This window comes from Chinchilla lanigera, unplaced genomic scaffold, assembly GCF_000276665.1.
Source record: "Chinchilla lanigera isolate Chin_1 unplaced genomic scaffold, ChiLan1.0 scaffold00057, whole genome shotgun sequence".
NCBI lineage: Eukaryota > Metazoa > Chordata > Mammalia > Rodentia > Chinchillidae > Chinchilla > Chinchilla lanigera.
The window spans coordinates 2,618,527-2,634,561 of record NW_004955458.1 but is presented as its reverse complement, the minus strand read 5'-3'; the positions used below and the strand labels follow the sequence as shown (position 1 = coordinate 2,634,561).

The 16,035-nt window shown below is 33.2% G+C and overlaps 1 protein-coding gene and 1 pseudogene across 1 annotated transcript; both read left to right on the top strand.

The window, feature by feature from the left end:
* Window positions 1-5,407: 5,407 nt before the first annotated feature.
* Window positions 5,408-5,737, top strand: LOC102018898 (annotated as a pseudogene).
* A 4,762-nt stretch (window positions 5,738-10,499) lies between these two features.
* Window positions 10,500-11,459, top strand: LOC102018571 (olfactory receptor 6C6-like). Its single transcript, XM_005397496.1, has one exon. It carries the CDS (start codon window positions 10,500-10,502, stop codon window positions 11,457-11,459), a length of 960 nt encoding a protein of 319 aa, XP_005397553.1.
* The last annotated feature ends 4,576 nt before the right edge of the window (window positions 11,460-16,035 follow it).

Below are 16,035 nucleotides of genomic sequence, written 5' to 3'. Positions count from 1 at the left end.
TCAGTTCAGTTAATTACTGCCCTGATCTTATAATTTCCTCCCTTCTTTGGGCTTTGGGTTTGACTCGTTCTTCTTTTTCTAATAGTTTGAGGTGCAGCATTAAGCTATTTACTTGTCTCATCTTTTTTCCTGGTATGTGAGTTCACTGCTACAAACTTCCCTTTGAGGACTGCTTTCAGTGCAGCCCACAGATTCCTGTAAATTACCTTTACAATTTTGTTTGTAGACACTGTCTAATGTCTTCCTTAATTTTATCTGTGACCCACTGGTTATTCAGTAGGCTGTAATTTAACTTCCAAGTGTTTATAGTATTTTTGTGGTTCCTTTTGTCATTATTTCCAATTTCATTGCACTATCCTCAGATAATATGCATGGGATAATTTCAAATCCTTTGCATTTAGTTAAGCATGTTCTGTGGACTAATATGTGGTCTATTTTAGAGAAAGTCCCATGTGCAGCTGAGAAAAATGTGTATTCCGATGTTGTAGGGTGGAACACTCTGTAAACATCTACTAAGTCCATTTGTTCACAGGTTTGGTTCAGTTCTGCAAAAATACTCAATAAAATACTAGCAAACAGAATGCAGCAAGCCATAGAGAAGATTATATATTATGACTTATGATGAATAACGTGATTATACATCATGACCAGGGATGCAGTAATGGTTCAATATATTCAAATCAATAAATATAATACAGCACATCAACAGAGCTAATGACAAAAAACATATGATCATCTCAATAGATGCAGAAAAAGCTTTTGACAAAGTCCAACACACATTCATGATGAAAAACCTAAGGAAATAGGATTAAATGATCTTTCCCTCAATCTGATCAAAGGCATCTATGACAAACCAATAACCAACAACATACTAAATTGACAAAAACTGAAAAGTTTCACTTTAACATCAAGAACAAGAAAAGACGTCCTGTGTGACCACTCCCATTCAACATAGTTCTGGAAGTATTAGCCAGAGCAATCAGGCAAGAGAGAGAGATAAAAGGAATATGGATAGGAAAGGCAGAAGTGAAACTATCATTATTCACAGATAAGTTATAGTCTAAATGGGAATCCCCAAAAAGTCCAGAAGACTCTTAAAATTATAAACAAATTCAGATGTATAGCTGGATAGAAAGTTTACATTAAAAAATGAATAGCATTCTTATATACAAACAACAAGCACACTCAGAAATTAGGGAATCCCTACCTTTCACAATAGCATCAGAAAACTGAAGTACTTAGGAATCAATCTATCACAAGAACTAAAAGGTCTATTCAGTGAAAACTATACTACTCTGAAAAAAGGGACTCAATAGGATTTCAGGAAATGAGAAGACATTCCTTGCTCATGGATAGGAAGAACTATCACTGTGAAAATGCCTATACTTCCAAAATTATTACACAGATTCAATGCAATTCCAAATAAAATACCATTAGTATACCTCACAGATCTAGAGAAAACTTTCCTGAAGTTCATCTGGAACCAGAAGAGACCCAGAATAGCAAAAGCAATCCTGGGCAACAAAGGCAATGCAGGAGGCATCACAATCTGACTTGAAATTATACTATAAATCCAGTGTGATAAAATCAGCATGGTATTGGCAAAAAACCAGACCTAAGGATGAATGGAACAGACTGGAAGATGCAGCCACAGTCACAAACACACTCAGCCACCTCCTCTTGGATAAAGGGTCCAGACAAGTTCACTAGAAGAAAGATAGCCTCTTTAATAAATGGTGCTGTAAAAACTGGCTCAACACATGCTGACAACTGAAACTAGATCCATGTTTATCACCATCCACCAAATTAAAGTCAAAATAAAGCAAAGATCTAAATATTAAAAGAGAATCACTAAGTCCACTGGAAGAGATATTACATAAAAATCTTGAAGACATAGGGGTAAGCAGAGAGTACATGAACAAAAACCAAACTGCATGGGACATACTTCAACGAATCAACAACTGAGATCTCATCATATTGAAAAGTTTTAGCACATCTAAAAAAATCACAAACAGAATAAAAATAAAACTCACAAATTGGAAAAAAGTTAGCCAACTGTCCCTCAGACACACGACTTTTATCTATAATATATAAAACATTAAAAAAACCACCAGGCCCCCCAATTTCAAAGACCCAATCCAAAAATGGTCATCTGAGATGAACACACACTTCTCAGATAAAGAAATACAAATGGCAAATAAATACATGAAAAAAATGTTCAACATCTGGGGTTGGGGATTTAGCTCAGCGGCAAAAGCGCCTGCCTGGCAAGCACAAGGTCGTGAGTTCGGTTCCCGGTACCGGAGAAAAACCAAAAAAAAAAAAAAAAAAAAGTTCAACATCATTAGTCATTCAAGAAATGCAAATTAACACAACCCTGAGATTCCATATCACCCCAGAAAGAATGGCTATCATCAAGGAATCAAACAATAATGGAAGCTAGTGGGGCTGTTGAAAAAAGGAACCCTTCTCTACTGTTGGTGGGAGTGTAGACCTCTGCAACCCCTGTTGAGGTCAGTCTGGAGATTCCTCAGTAACTAGGATTAAAGATGTCATTCAATTTAGCTATTTTCCTTTCGGGTATTTTTCTAGAAGTAAAAACATCGTACCACAGCAACACACATGTTTATGGCAGGGCAATTTGTAATAGCTAAACTGTGGAAATAACCCAAATGCCCATCAGCAGAAGAACGGATAAGAAAGATGTGGTATTTTAATGTAATGGAATATTACTCAGCTATGAAGAAAGATAAACTCAAGGCTTTTATAGGTAAATGGGTGGAGCTAGAGGCCATACTCATAAGTGAAGTAAATCAGCCTCACATGTATAAACATCATATTGTCTCCCTTGTGTAAGAATCTGAAAGAGTAAATAAAATCTGAAAGGTACAATAGATATTGTGAAAGGGGATGAAACTGCTCAATCACAAGCAAAGAATGACTAGGATAAGAATGAAGAAAAAACAAATAAAAAAAGGGAAATATGAATATATATGGTATACACACACACACGATAGCTAAGATAATTGTCTACTAATTTCCAATATGTTATTGAAAGGAACAGCTGATGTTTAATTGTTTGATCAGTCTTACATGCTTATATTTATTTATCTGGGTAACCATTTGAAGATACCAGTATGCAATACAACAACCTTGTTAATTTCCTGTGGACTTGTCCAAAATTTTGGATTGCCTTTATTGGTTTTATGTTGTTTTATTTATGTCTATGTTTGTTAATATGTTTTAGTTCTTTTATCTTTAAAACAGTTTGTCAGTTTTTTTACTCTTTAAAATGAAAAATAAAGGAAATAATATTTCCTTGATTTTTAAATATATTCCCTATCCTTATTGGTCTCTTTCACAAACATACCAAATTCCCTGTTTTCAGATATTGGAACAAATCTATATTTGTTTTCTAAAGTTGGTCATGATTTGAAAACCTTAGTTACAGATGCCCTCTATTATTTACTGAGATTGTTAAAATACTCCAATCACAACATTAACTACTCCATGCTGAACTGAGTTTTCTACTGTGATTATACCATTAGAAATATTCTGGCATTTGTATCACTGATGTTGACCTCACTAAATTAAATTGGAAGGATGCTGTGTACTTTTAGTTTTCTCAAGTTGAAGAAAAATTGGTATTAATTCTTCATTGAATATTTGTAGGTTTCAGCTGCAAAGGCGCGTTATCTTTTTCTTTATTCAGTTGAGGTCTTTTAATTACTTCAGCGACTTTATTAATAATTGGTCTGTTCAATCTTTCTCTTTATTCTTGATTTAATCTTGGTGGGTTAGGTTATACATTTCTAAGAGTTTATGCATTCTATCTTCAAAGTTTTTGAAATGAAATTTTGTTTCTGAGGAATTGTAATGATTTATCTTGATTTCTAATATTTCAGTCTTATTTGTTGATAGATTATTTGTGATTTTGTTGTTATATATTTTCAAAAAATCAATACTTGGTTTTGTAAATATTTTAAACACTCTAAAATAGAAAGGAAGAAAAAAATCATTCTTTCTCTTTAAATAGAAATCTTTATAAAATATTAAATTCCCTATTTATTAAGAACTATAAATATGAACACGAATTAGTTGCTTTTCTTAAGTACATTTTTTGATATTACATTTTATGTGGAAAAGTAATTATGTAAATCTGCCTAAAGAAAAAACTAAGAAGAGCTACAAGGGGAAACTATAAAATCACGCATCGAAACACACAGCAATATGTCTATAAAGAGAACATCAGGTTATGGTTTCCTTAATGATCTGATGAGTTAAAGAGTAAAATTTCCAGATATACACTCAATTATATGTGGAATTATGCATATGACAATGATGGTAAGTCATAGGGATAAAATGGACATTTGAAATAAATATTACTTAAAAATCCATAAAAAATTCAGAGAAAAGTTCAAATTAAAATCCTGTGTTATGCCATACATAAAATAAATTCTAAATGGGTTAAGAATCTGAATGTAAAATGAAGCAAGCAAATGTTAAAAGAAAGTAGGGGCAAACATCTTTTCTAATGGGATACAGGGAAAGGGTTCTAAATAGTGCCAAAAAACCAAGGACAGTAAGAAAATCAAACAAAAGATTGACACTTCTGGGCAAACAAAATCCACAAAACATGGAAAAAGTTCATTAATAAAATCATAAATCGCTTTCAAACTAAGAGAAAGTAATTGCACCATATGTAACTGATAAGATAATATTACTTCATATGAAGAATATTTAAATATTATGAATAAGTACTGGAAAAACCTTAAAATTGAATAAGTAATAGATATAGACAATTGATAAATTTATAAATATATGTTGTGAGCTTTTCAGTTAGTGACATGATATTCAACTCCACACACAGAGAAATGAAAATAAAAGTGATTCACAGTTATCACATCTTATACGTAAGACAGCCAGCATCTTCACAATTACAAAACCCACTCTTGTTTTAGAGACTGCTGAGAAACAGCAAGAATACTACACTGTTGGTGGGAATTGATAGAATACACATACCGAACAATTTAGCAATATCTAACAAAATACACATGGAGTTTACTTTTGATTCAGTAATTTCAAAATTAGGAATTTATCCTATGTGGTACCTTCAGTGTTATGGCAATTATGCTTTATAAAAATATGTTATCAAAATACATATGGGCAATTTTACTCATTGGTATATTTTTTGGACTTTCTAAATTGGAAATACTCTATTAATGGACACATAAAAGAATTATTAAACCTTTATGGTGGAATCATGATATTTTAGAAATTTCTAAAGTAAAGATCACAAAAGGAAGAGAAGAGGAACCCAGTGTATGTTCTCTAGGGCTTTCAGAAAACATGGAATCATTCTTTTAGCCAGATATATGCGAATATAACAAAAGGTGATATTGTAGACATGAAGGGAATGGGAAGTGTTCAAAAAGGAATGCCACACAAATGTTACCATGGCAAGACTGGGCAAGTCTACAATCTCACCCCACATGGTGTTGGCATTGCTGTCAATGAGCAAGTTAAAGGCAAGATATTTGCCAAGAGAATGAATGTGCATATTGAGCATGTTAAGCACTCTGACAGCTCCGATAACATCCTGAAACCTGTCAATAAAAATGATCCTAAAAAGGAGGGAACCAAAGAGAAAAGTATCCGCATTCAACTGAAGCACCAGCCTGCACACTTCCTGAGACCCAGGAACAATGAGCCTGAGCTGCTAGAATCTGTGGCATAAACAGGGGAAGCTGCTCTGCTACTCAGCACCTAATTACTAGCTAAGTGTTCTGGAACCCACCTAAAATTTTAAGGAAATATCCCAAAGCATAACCACGGTTTTCTGAATTGAAGAGGTGTACGGTGCCCTTTCCTCAGCGAAACCAATACTAGGAGCAGATTCTCATGCTCCTCCTTAGTTGTGTCAGTCTTTCCCCTTCAGTGTTTTTCTTGCTGAAGGATGTGAGATATCGTGCAGGTGTACACATGAATGTCTATACACTTATAAAATATTTATATTGATTTAAAGCCCCTCAGATAATCATGAGAAAAGATGTATCAATAAAGGAAGCTGGTATACGGCATTTTAGGTAAATAAATAAATCATTTAAAACAAAAAATTAAAGTAAAGCAAAAGATTGATCAAATAAACTATATCCTCACAAAGCAGGACTATACAGCTTTAAACAAATTTGTAATTTCCATAAATTGATGTGTTGAGTTTGAAAGGATATATTGTTAACTGAATAAACTGAAAGGAAACAGGTACATTTAGCTTGAGGTCAGTTGGACTTTAGCAGGGTTTTTCTACATTATACTCTCCCTCTTGATATTAAAATATTTGACATTAAAATATTGTTCCTTCTCTTTCCGTCTAACTCCAGAACTATATATCTGTGATTATATAAGGCCAGTGTTTGGTAGACAACCCAATATTGTAGCATTCTTTTCCAAATGCTCTGAAATCGGACTTTTTAAATTAAGTAGGCTTATTGGCATGTTTTACATATACATCATGTTCATGTCATAGGGAATTTGTACCGTACACAATATATCTTGATTCTTTTTCCCCCTTCCAGTCTCCTCCCCGCAACCGCTCCTCCCTTCCTTGTTTAACAAAATGTTGTTTGCATTTTCTCCTTCCTTTCTTCTTTGTTTTCCCTTCCTTTCTTTGCCCCTTTCCCTTCCCCATTCCCCTTCCCATTTGAACTTTTTTTTTTCCTATTTTGCAATATCTATTATACATTTTGATCCTTTTTGTACACTTTCAGTTCCTCTCATCAGAGAAACTATGCAGTATTTACACATGTGTGTCTGGTTTACTTCACTTAAGACTATGGTCTCAAGGTGTATCCCTTTACCTAGCGATGTCTCAAGTATATTCCTCTTTATGATTATTACTCAGTCATAAAAGAAGCACATCTTCTTTATCCATTCATTAGTTGATGCATATCTGAACTGTTTCCAAGATTTAACTATTCCAAACTGTCCCGCTATAAACATGAGTATCTATATATCACTGTTGCATGATGTGTTTTATTGTTTAGAGATTGTGTGTGTGTCTCCATAGAGAACACTTCTGGAACATAGAATGTAAAATCACTTAGAAATGATGCTCCTGGGTCTGATTTACCCTGAGAATTCTCTGTTTATGTTATATCTTTTCCCACAAGACACAGAAGGCATACGTCCTCCACAGTCTGAGAATTAGTCATCATATGGCACTCTATGTACCTCTTAGCAAGGTTTACAGTGCCTTAGAGAAATAAATTGCATTATATTGTAGAAAAGAGGGTGAATTGATTAACTTTTCTAATAGTATCCAATAAATCAGCTAATATGTTTATGAGCAAAATTAAATCTGTCACGTATTTAAGTATACAAAGAAATGGTTAGTAAGAAGGATGGACATGATTACTGTCTGTTCACCAGGATAGTGATTCAGGTATTGACGTACAAAATGTTTGCCCATGTCTGTGTATGAAATTTGGTAAAGAAAGCTGTTAATCTAAGAAATATTATTGTTTTTACTACTTTTTCCATTTTACATATAGGTGATGCTGAGTGATTACCAAAAAGATATGATAGTCATTTATGGCTCAAAGGTGTTATAATGTTTATGTGATTTAACATGCAAAATAATTAAGTACAATTATTTTAATTGCCCTATATCCATATGATCTCACACTGTGATTTGTGTTACTTTCTCTTAGAGTGTGTGTTATCTGAATAGATGATACGTGTGACTGTTAAAGCAGAACAAATCAGCAGTTGACAGGAGGGAATTCTAGCTTGAATATTATTTCATCAAGCATGCTTATCAGTTGTGCAAAGATTTCAGTAAGTGGAACATTTGATTGTTTATTGTTTCACAATTATCTGAGTTTCCTAACGACTCCAGATCTTTCAGTGCTATTCTTTCCAATACTTTACGGTTTTAGCAGAAAGAACCAAGTAGGATTTCTGAAGATTGTTTCCAATCAAATCATGTTTATGTCACTACTCTTCTTTCACTTATTCTGCTTTATTTGCCTTGTATATCTTTTCTTAAGTCTTTGACTCCTCTCAGGACCCATCAGAAAGACAAAATACTCAGCTGTCTCATTCTGTAACTCCCTGTGGGTAACACTGGGGAGAACATTCATTTTCTCATTACAGTGGCACCTTGTTCAACTACATCCCTAATCATGGAGTGAATTCTGTGACCAGAATCATTGAAAGTATTAAGTTCATGAACTGAAGTAGTACTGTTCTTTGGGATTTTTATGTATTAATTTTGAATGTGTAGATTCTACAGAATAATTTGAGAGATTAGAAATCTCTCAACTGTAGATCACATGTTTTTACACAGTGCCAATTTAAAGTGGTTTTAATTATTTCTTTTGATGATCAAAGAAAACTTTAGAATGTTTTCACATTTGAATCACTAATATTTTCAGAATAAATGTCTATAATTTTGTTTCAGGTTAGAACTTGCATGAAAGCTTTTACAGGAACTTTTACAAAACTATATGACTTTCAATCATGACTTCTGAAAATAGCCTCTTTTAATATGACTCCATTCCCCGAATGCAAGCCCTAGCATGTACTCTTAGGCTTAATTTCTCTTATCCCATCTAATATATGCAAGACAATGAGAATAATAATATATATACATATATGTATAGATGCATATATGTATATATGTAGATGTAAGAATATTTTTAGGTTCTTGATTGTCTGACATTTAAATATTATTTTTTGACACATCTAATTTGTCTGGATTGCAGTGCTGCCACTATTGTGAGTATAAAATATATTACATGCTCTTTTACTTTTTTTCACTGATCTCATTGATTTAAAATACACTTATATTTTAATCTAAACTTTAGGTTATTAGCAAAAGGTATGTGTTAGCAATTGAAACATTCTATTCTAGTAGGTTTTCCTTACAGCTTCTCTGGTTATGTGTTTATAAAATTATAAAATTCCATAACTTTATAAAATTCCATAACTTTAATTTTTCAACATTTCCTCAAACTCAGTTAGCTAAAAATAATATCATTGAACTTTTTCACATCTTTATTTTCTCTCCTTTCACTTTGCATTTCCTTTTCAGGAGATATCTTCATTCAATTATGTGTTTTTTATTGTCTATTTCTTTCAATCAAGCATAATTTTTTGAAAAGCATAACTAGAAGAAATATATTTTAAAGGAAGTGATAACTTGAATGAGTGTAATTAAATACTAGAGGTTGAGAATCCTCACAGGAGAAGCACACAAATCATTCCCTCTTTGTTACTTGGAAATATCTGACAATCAACATCTTTTACAAGAAAAGTAAACTTAAGTGTCAGGTATGGTAAACTTTGATTCATTGCATAAAAACATACAGGTAAGCATATTCTGTAAATTGACTTGGGCAAAGCCTATTTCATTGATTCTGTATACTAATACCATATTAACTATAGATTCTTGTATATGTGTAACTTTTACTGTAACTAACACTGTCTATCATTAATCAGGGAATTATATACCATCTCAAATCTTCTGCATTGTGGAAGACATAAGTGTATTTCCAAACTTTATAGGTCTTTTAGATATTCACATACACAATCAATATCCATTTCACTTATAGGATTATAATTTATTAGAATATAAGAACTAAAGCTCAAATGTTTTAAGAAACTCAGAAATACATACTATTTATATTACTACCTTAATTACTTGTAAAACATAAACTAGTTTTGCTCAGTTCTGCCTGAAAAAGCATCAATCTTCTAATTGTGATTCAGAATTACTATAATTGTCATTGTTATTTTTGTATAGACGATAGTAAGAGACAGAGATGCTACACTGATGCATCCGTATTAACCATTGCAGGTTTAACTGATGACCCACGTTTGAAAGCTCTGCGATTTATTTTCAGTTTCTCAGTTATTCACATAGCGTTATTTTCGTCCGATCATAATTGCAATCACACTATTCAGTACTCACTGTATGATCCTCATGTGCTTTATTTCTTTTGAAATCTTCCCTGCTTGGAAATTTTAATTATTGTACATAGACCTAAATTTATAGTTACTATGGTTACTGAGAATGAGTCCATTTTTATAACTATCATGTAACTCAGGTAACAAATTATGTGAGGTATTAGATAAATTGAGAAATTGGAAAATGTCCAATTTTAGAACAGCTACTTGAGATACAGTACTGGAAAGAGCCATCGATCAATACTAATCAAGTTGGGGAACTGCATTTGAGATGAATAATAACCTTACTGTAAATTCGTAAATAGGCTTTACTCAACTTTGGATAAGAAAAGAATTCCTAGCAATATCTCAAACCTGGCTGATAAAGTTGAAGATAAATTCATTATGATGAACTTGGAATTGACTTGAGAAAACATTTGTACATTCTTAACTGTCTTAATATTTAATGTCAATGCATGTGAAGTTATAAACATTTTTACTACTTATGATTTTTTTTTAATCTTCTATAGATTTGACAGGACAAAGAAGAAATGAAGAACCAATCTGGGGAAATAGAGTTCATTTTGCTAGGACTGACAGGTGACCCTGCGCTACAAACTGTGATTTTCCTGTTTCTATTTTTCAATTACATCTTGAGCCTGACGGGGAATTTAATCATCATTGTCCTCACCCTGCTGGATCCCCGCCTCAAGACACCAATGTATTTCTTCCTCCGAAATTTCTCTTTCTTAGAAATCTCCTTCACAACAGTCTGCATTCCACGGTTCTTGATGAGCATTCTCACTGGAAACAAAACCATTTCCTACAGTGCTTGTGCAACTCAATTATTCTTTTTTTTCCTGTTAGGAGTTACAGAATTTAACCTCCTGGCTGCCATGTCATATGACCGCTTTGTTGCCATTTGCAAACCACTGCATTACCCAACCATTATGAACACCAAAGTGTGCTACCAACTCGTGCTCAGCTCCTGGGCAACTGGATTCTTGGTCGTTTTTCCCCCTTTGCTCTTGGGACTCAAGCTGGAATTCTGTGCTTCCAAAGTGATTGATCATTTCCTATGTGACACTGCTCCAATCCTACAAATTTCATGCACAGATACACATTTTATAGAGTTGATGGATTTTGTTTTAGCTTCAATGACGCTTGTTATCACATTGTTATTAGTGGTCCTCTCCTACACGTTCATCCTCAAAACCATTCTAAAATTCCCATCTGTTCAGCAACGAAGAAAGGCCTTTTCCACTTGTTCCTCTCACATGGTGGTCGTCTCCATTACTTATGGGAGCTGTATCTTTATGTATGTGAAGCCGTCAGCAAAGGAGAGGGTGACGTTAGCTAAAGGAGTAGCTCTGCTCAACACTTCTGTTGCCCCTTTACTCAACCCTTTCATTTACACCCTGAGGAACCAACAGGTAAAAGAAGCTCTCAAGCACATGCTCCAAAGGTTTTACTTTTGTCAAAGTAGTGAGACAAAATTTAGAAATAAATAATATGCTGTTGCATTATGGATGATAAAATTGAATTTGATTTTCAATTACGATAATTTCTGTGTATACCACTTCTCTCCTTGAGTCTTTATATCACAGTAGATTCATTAAGTCTCTTTGCAACTCTTTTAGCTTGTCTTTCTGAGATTTTCCTAACATCTGGAAGAAAATTACTTTTGTCAATATACAGCACCAAATTCTGTCTTTACCTAGAAGTGCCACCTCTCATAAAACACAGCACTGGATGCTTTAACAAATGAACCTTGCTAGATAAACCTAGTTTACTACTTTATTATATGTTAGTGACTTAGCATGGCATCTATTGGTAATTATTTATGCACTGTTAAAATTATCAGAGACAGCATAGAACATCCTACTCATTTTAAATCATCATTGATATTTTGGTAGAATATAAGTAGAGCATGTTGGTAATTTGAAAGATCAATGTAGCCCTCCCAGAGCAATGATCATTGATGATGAACTTTTTTAAAAAAGTACTATATTTTAGGGTGTTATGATGACAGGAATAATATATACGAAAAAGAATGTTTTACAGAAAGTTTTTCCATGTGAATGTGAATAGTTAATAGTACATTACTGATCAATATAAGCAACTGTCACTTTGGATACAAATAGTTCAACTCTGTGTTTGGTTCTAATTAGGATATTGCTTTCTTTACTCTGAATCCTAGCAGTTACACTAATTACTGAAAAATTCAATGTATAATTTATATCTGCATTTGAGGAAATTTTGAATACTTAAAATAACTTGTACACGAAATGTCCCTAATTCTACTTGTGTCAATTTTCACCATATTATGTATGTCTTCCATCTAATAGCAATTGGTTATTTTAACAAATGCATTAGACAAATACATACTCTTGCATAACTGTACAGCAGTGAACATCACGCAAATTCTTGATTTTACTTCTATATAGTCATTCCTCTCCTGCCACCCTACCTCCATCTGTCACTGAATCCAAGCATCCACTGAAGTTTTTTTGATCAGTATAGATTCATCTTACCTGTTCAGCCATTTCATATAAAAGCCTTAAATTTTGAACTTTGTATCCAGTTTCTTTTGCTCAATACTTATGTTTTCCACAATTGTTTCTAATCCTACTATATTTAGTAATATTTCCTGTCTTCTTTTGTCATAGCCAGATTTATCTCACTTATTACAATAGTTGAGTGTTTTTTTCCCTGAAGAATCTCTTCACAAGTCTGAATCAGTTACTTTTGTCTGTGTGTAAAGTGAGTTCATTAAAATCTCAACCCCTGAAACTACATAATATTCTACTATGTTCTGTTGAAATCAACTATCTTTCAAAGGGGAATTAATTGGGAATGGTCGCCCCTTATGTCTTGTAGAATCTAAGCCTCAATTCCCATTTTCCAGGCAAAGGCCTTCAGAAATTCTCCCTGGAGGACAATTTAGCTGAATGCTTACTATTGGGTCAGGGATATAGCTCAGCAGCACAGCATGGTGCTGCCTGGCTAGCACAAGATCCCGAGTTTGATTCGCAGTTCAAAAAGAAAGAAAGAAAGAAAGAAAGCTCACTATGGATGTCACATTAAGTCACCAGCCTGACTACGAAGATATCTGGAGATCAGGAGACTTTCATTATTCTTTGAATTCATAAAATTTGTAAAATTCCCTTATTGAGTAACAGTATGCAGAATTATACTCAGAAGGAGACATTGGGACATAACTTCCCATTATGTCTTCTGCTCTAAAAGAATGTCTAGGAAAGATCACATATAATGTTGACATGGCAATATAAAATTCAGCATGGTTTCTGCAAATAACCAAATCCAGTGTCTCAGAAGTTGTCAATCAGTTCTTCTATTTTCTTTTATTCAGAGTGATGCCAGTGTTGGATATAGATTTGAAAGGAAGAGATGCATTTGTATCATTGTGTTCAATTTCCTCTCATTATATAAGATTATTTGAATATCCTGGCCATTACAAATATTTAAATCTATGAGTGCATTCATATTGCATCAGATTCTTCGATAATCTATCTGGAAGTCATGCACAGGGGGCAGTAGATAGTTTCTGGTGAAAGGAAATGTTAGAAAAAGAGATTACCACACATAAAAATTATATTATAAAGCAACTTAATTTTGGTGAGATAAATATGTTTAGATTTTAAAATGTGTGTATATATGTTCCATATAAAACAAGATCTCTCCCGTCAATTCTAGGAAAAATTCCTTTCATGCAGCAAATCTTACTCTGCGATGAAAGCTATTTACTCTGTTCATTTACTATCTCAACGAATGGAGTTTGAACAACTTGTGGTAGTTATGGAAGTGTATATAACTGACACAGGCCTGGAGATTAAATATATATAATTACACTCACCAGAGAGTGAGGTCTTAAAAATTTTGCCAAAGATGATTAAATTGGGACACTAAGTTATGTAATAGACTAACCTACTTATTTAGATGTGCAGCGAAATTTTCCTTTCTAAATGTTTTCTGTTTGCTCTATAAGTATAATAACACTGAAGTAGAGAAAAATCTAGTAACCATAAGGAATTTAAGTTTAAATTACTAGAAAGTAAAAGGTGCTCTCCAGTCCATTAACGCTTTGTTAAATCCATTTGAACTTGGGACTCTAGGTAAATGTTCTGTCTTTGCTATTTGGTTTCATAAACTTGGGAAGCCTTATTCAAGGTTCTTTCTAAGTCAAAGGTTGATATTTTACCCTTTTAAATGAATAACATCATCCAGTAAAGGACATTTTTGTGATCTTAGCAATAAGCTTGTTTCCTTAAAGGCTGAGTATATAAAACAGATTTTCAGAAGAAATTTAAAATGGAAATCAAATAGTAGGTCACTAGTAACAATATTCTTATCAGTGTGAGAAAATACTTACAAGTGTTTAGTGATAATAACAGTAATAATTCTTCTAGTAATGAGTAAAATCCCAAATTTGAACATTAAATGTGAATTTAATTTGCCTGTGAATTGTTATAGACATCCAAAAAACAAGGTGTAGTATATCTGATTCTAAAGATAGCCATCAAAGAAATGGAAGTATTTTTTGGAAATATTAAGACTACCATTTTTACACTATATTTGTAGCACAGTAAAAACATTAATTATGATAAATTGGTACATATATGCTTTACAGCTTGGTCACTTTTACTTCTAATTTCTGTTCCTTTCTGTCTCACCTTATCTCCAGATCTCCTTAATATCTCCACAAAGTCTATCATTTCCTATCATCTTTCTCTTACTTTGCTGTTTAACTTATTTGTGCTTTGAGCTTTTCACACAAAAGAAATATATATTTGACCTTCTGTGTCTGATTTATTTCACTTAGCCTTAACTTCTCAAGAAGCAATCAGTTTCCTACAAATGACTCAAATGTACTCTGCTTTGTGGTTGAGCAGTATTTTATTACATATGTATGCCATATTTTCTTTCTTCATCTGTCAATGGGCACATAGGCTACTTCTGAGATACTATGTAATAAACATGGGTATATCAGTATCTTTATAACACGATATCTTTAACACTTTTGGGAAGATACCCAGAATGATTATGACTGGGATAAATGGAATTTCTATGATTTGTTTTGTTGAGGTATCTCCATAATATATTCCATAGAGGTTGTAGTAGTTTACACCTCCATGAAAAATGAAGTATCCCTCTTTCCCACACAACTTCACCAACAGCATTAGTTATTTTCTTTTAGTTCATATTAGCCATTCCTTTTGGAATAAGATGGAATGTCAATATGTTGTTGATTTGCCAAGGAACTTTGTTTAATTTACAGCAGTCAGAAAACAGAGAGATCAAGGATGGAGCTCAGCAAGGAGTTAGGGAATAGGTTCACACACTCATGGCATGTTTCCTCTGCTGAGGCCCTCCTTTTTCTTCTTTTTTATTTTAAAGAGAGTAGTACATGAGACACACTCAAACAAAAAAATAGAACAGTAGCAGCATACCAGTATCACGAACATAAACAAATCGAAGCAAGAACATTCAAAGTGATACAGGGCCTCAAGACAAATTAATACAAATCAACACTGGTTGTTACATTTCATATCGCTATCCTCAACTACATTGCTCAGATTGTCAGATGTAAGAATGAAAGATTGCTCAAACAATTAAAGAGAATAAGAAAATAATTTTTTCAATAAAACATTAGAGATAGTACAGAGTTTCACTAGACAAGATGGTAGGAGTTCACCATTATAATTCCATTGCATATTGTTACCTTCAAATCAGTTGCTCAGACCACCAGACACAAGCATGCAAAGTCGACCAGAACATGAAAAATTGTGAGCATTAACTGTTCATTTCATTACACCATCAGACAACAGCAATACAGTCATTGCAGCTATTCATATATATGTTTATATTTTGCCTTCCTTTTTTCTTTTTTCTTCTTTCCCTCATCCCACTTGTTCCTTCCTTTAAGCAATTTCTTTCCCTTTCTTATCATCTGTTGTACGTTTTGAGTTTTACCCAGTCTTTCAGATTCTTACACCAAGGAGACAATATGATGTTTACACTTGTGGGTCCGATTTATTTCACTTATGAGTATGGTCTCTAGTTGCA

Coding starts and splice junctions, on each gene's coding strand:
- LOC102018571 (XM_005397496.1), top strand. CDS start 10,500: ATGAAGAACCAATCTGGGGAAATAGAGTTCATTTTGCTAGGACTGACA.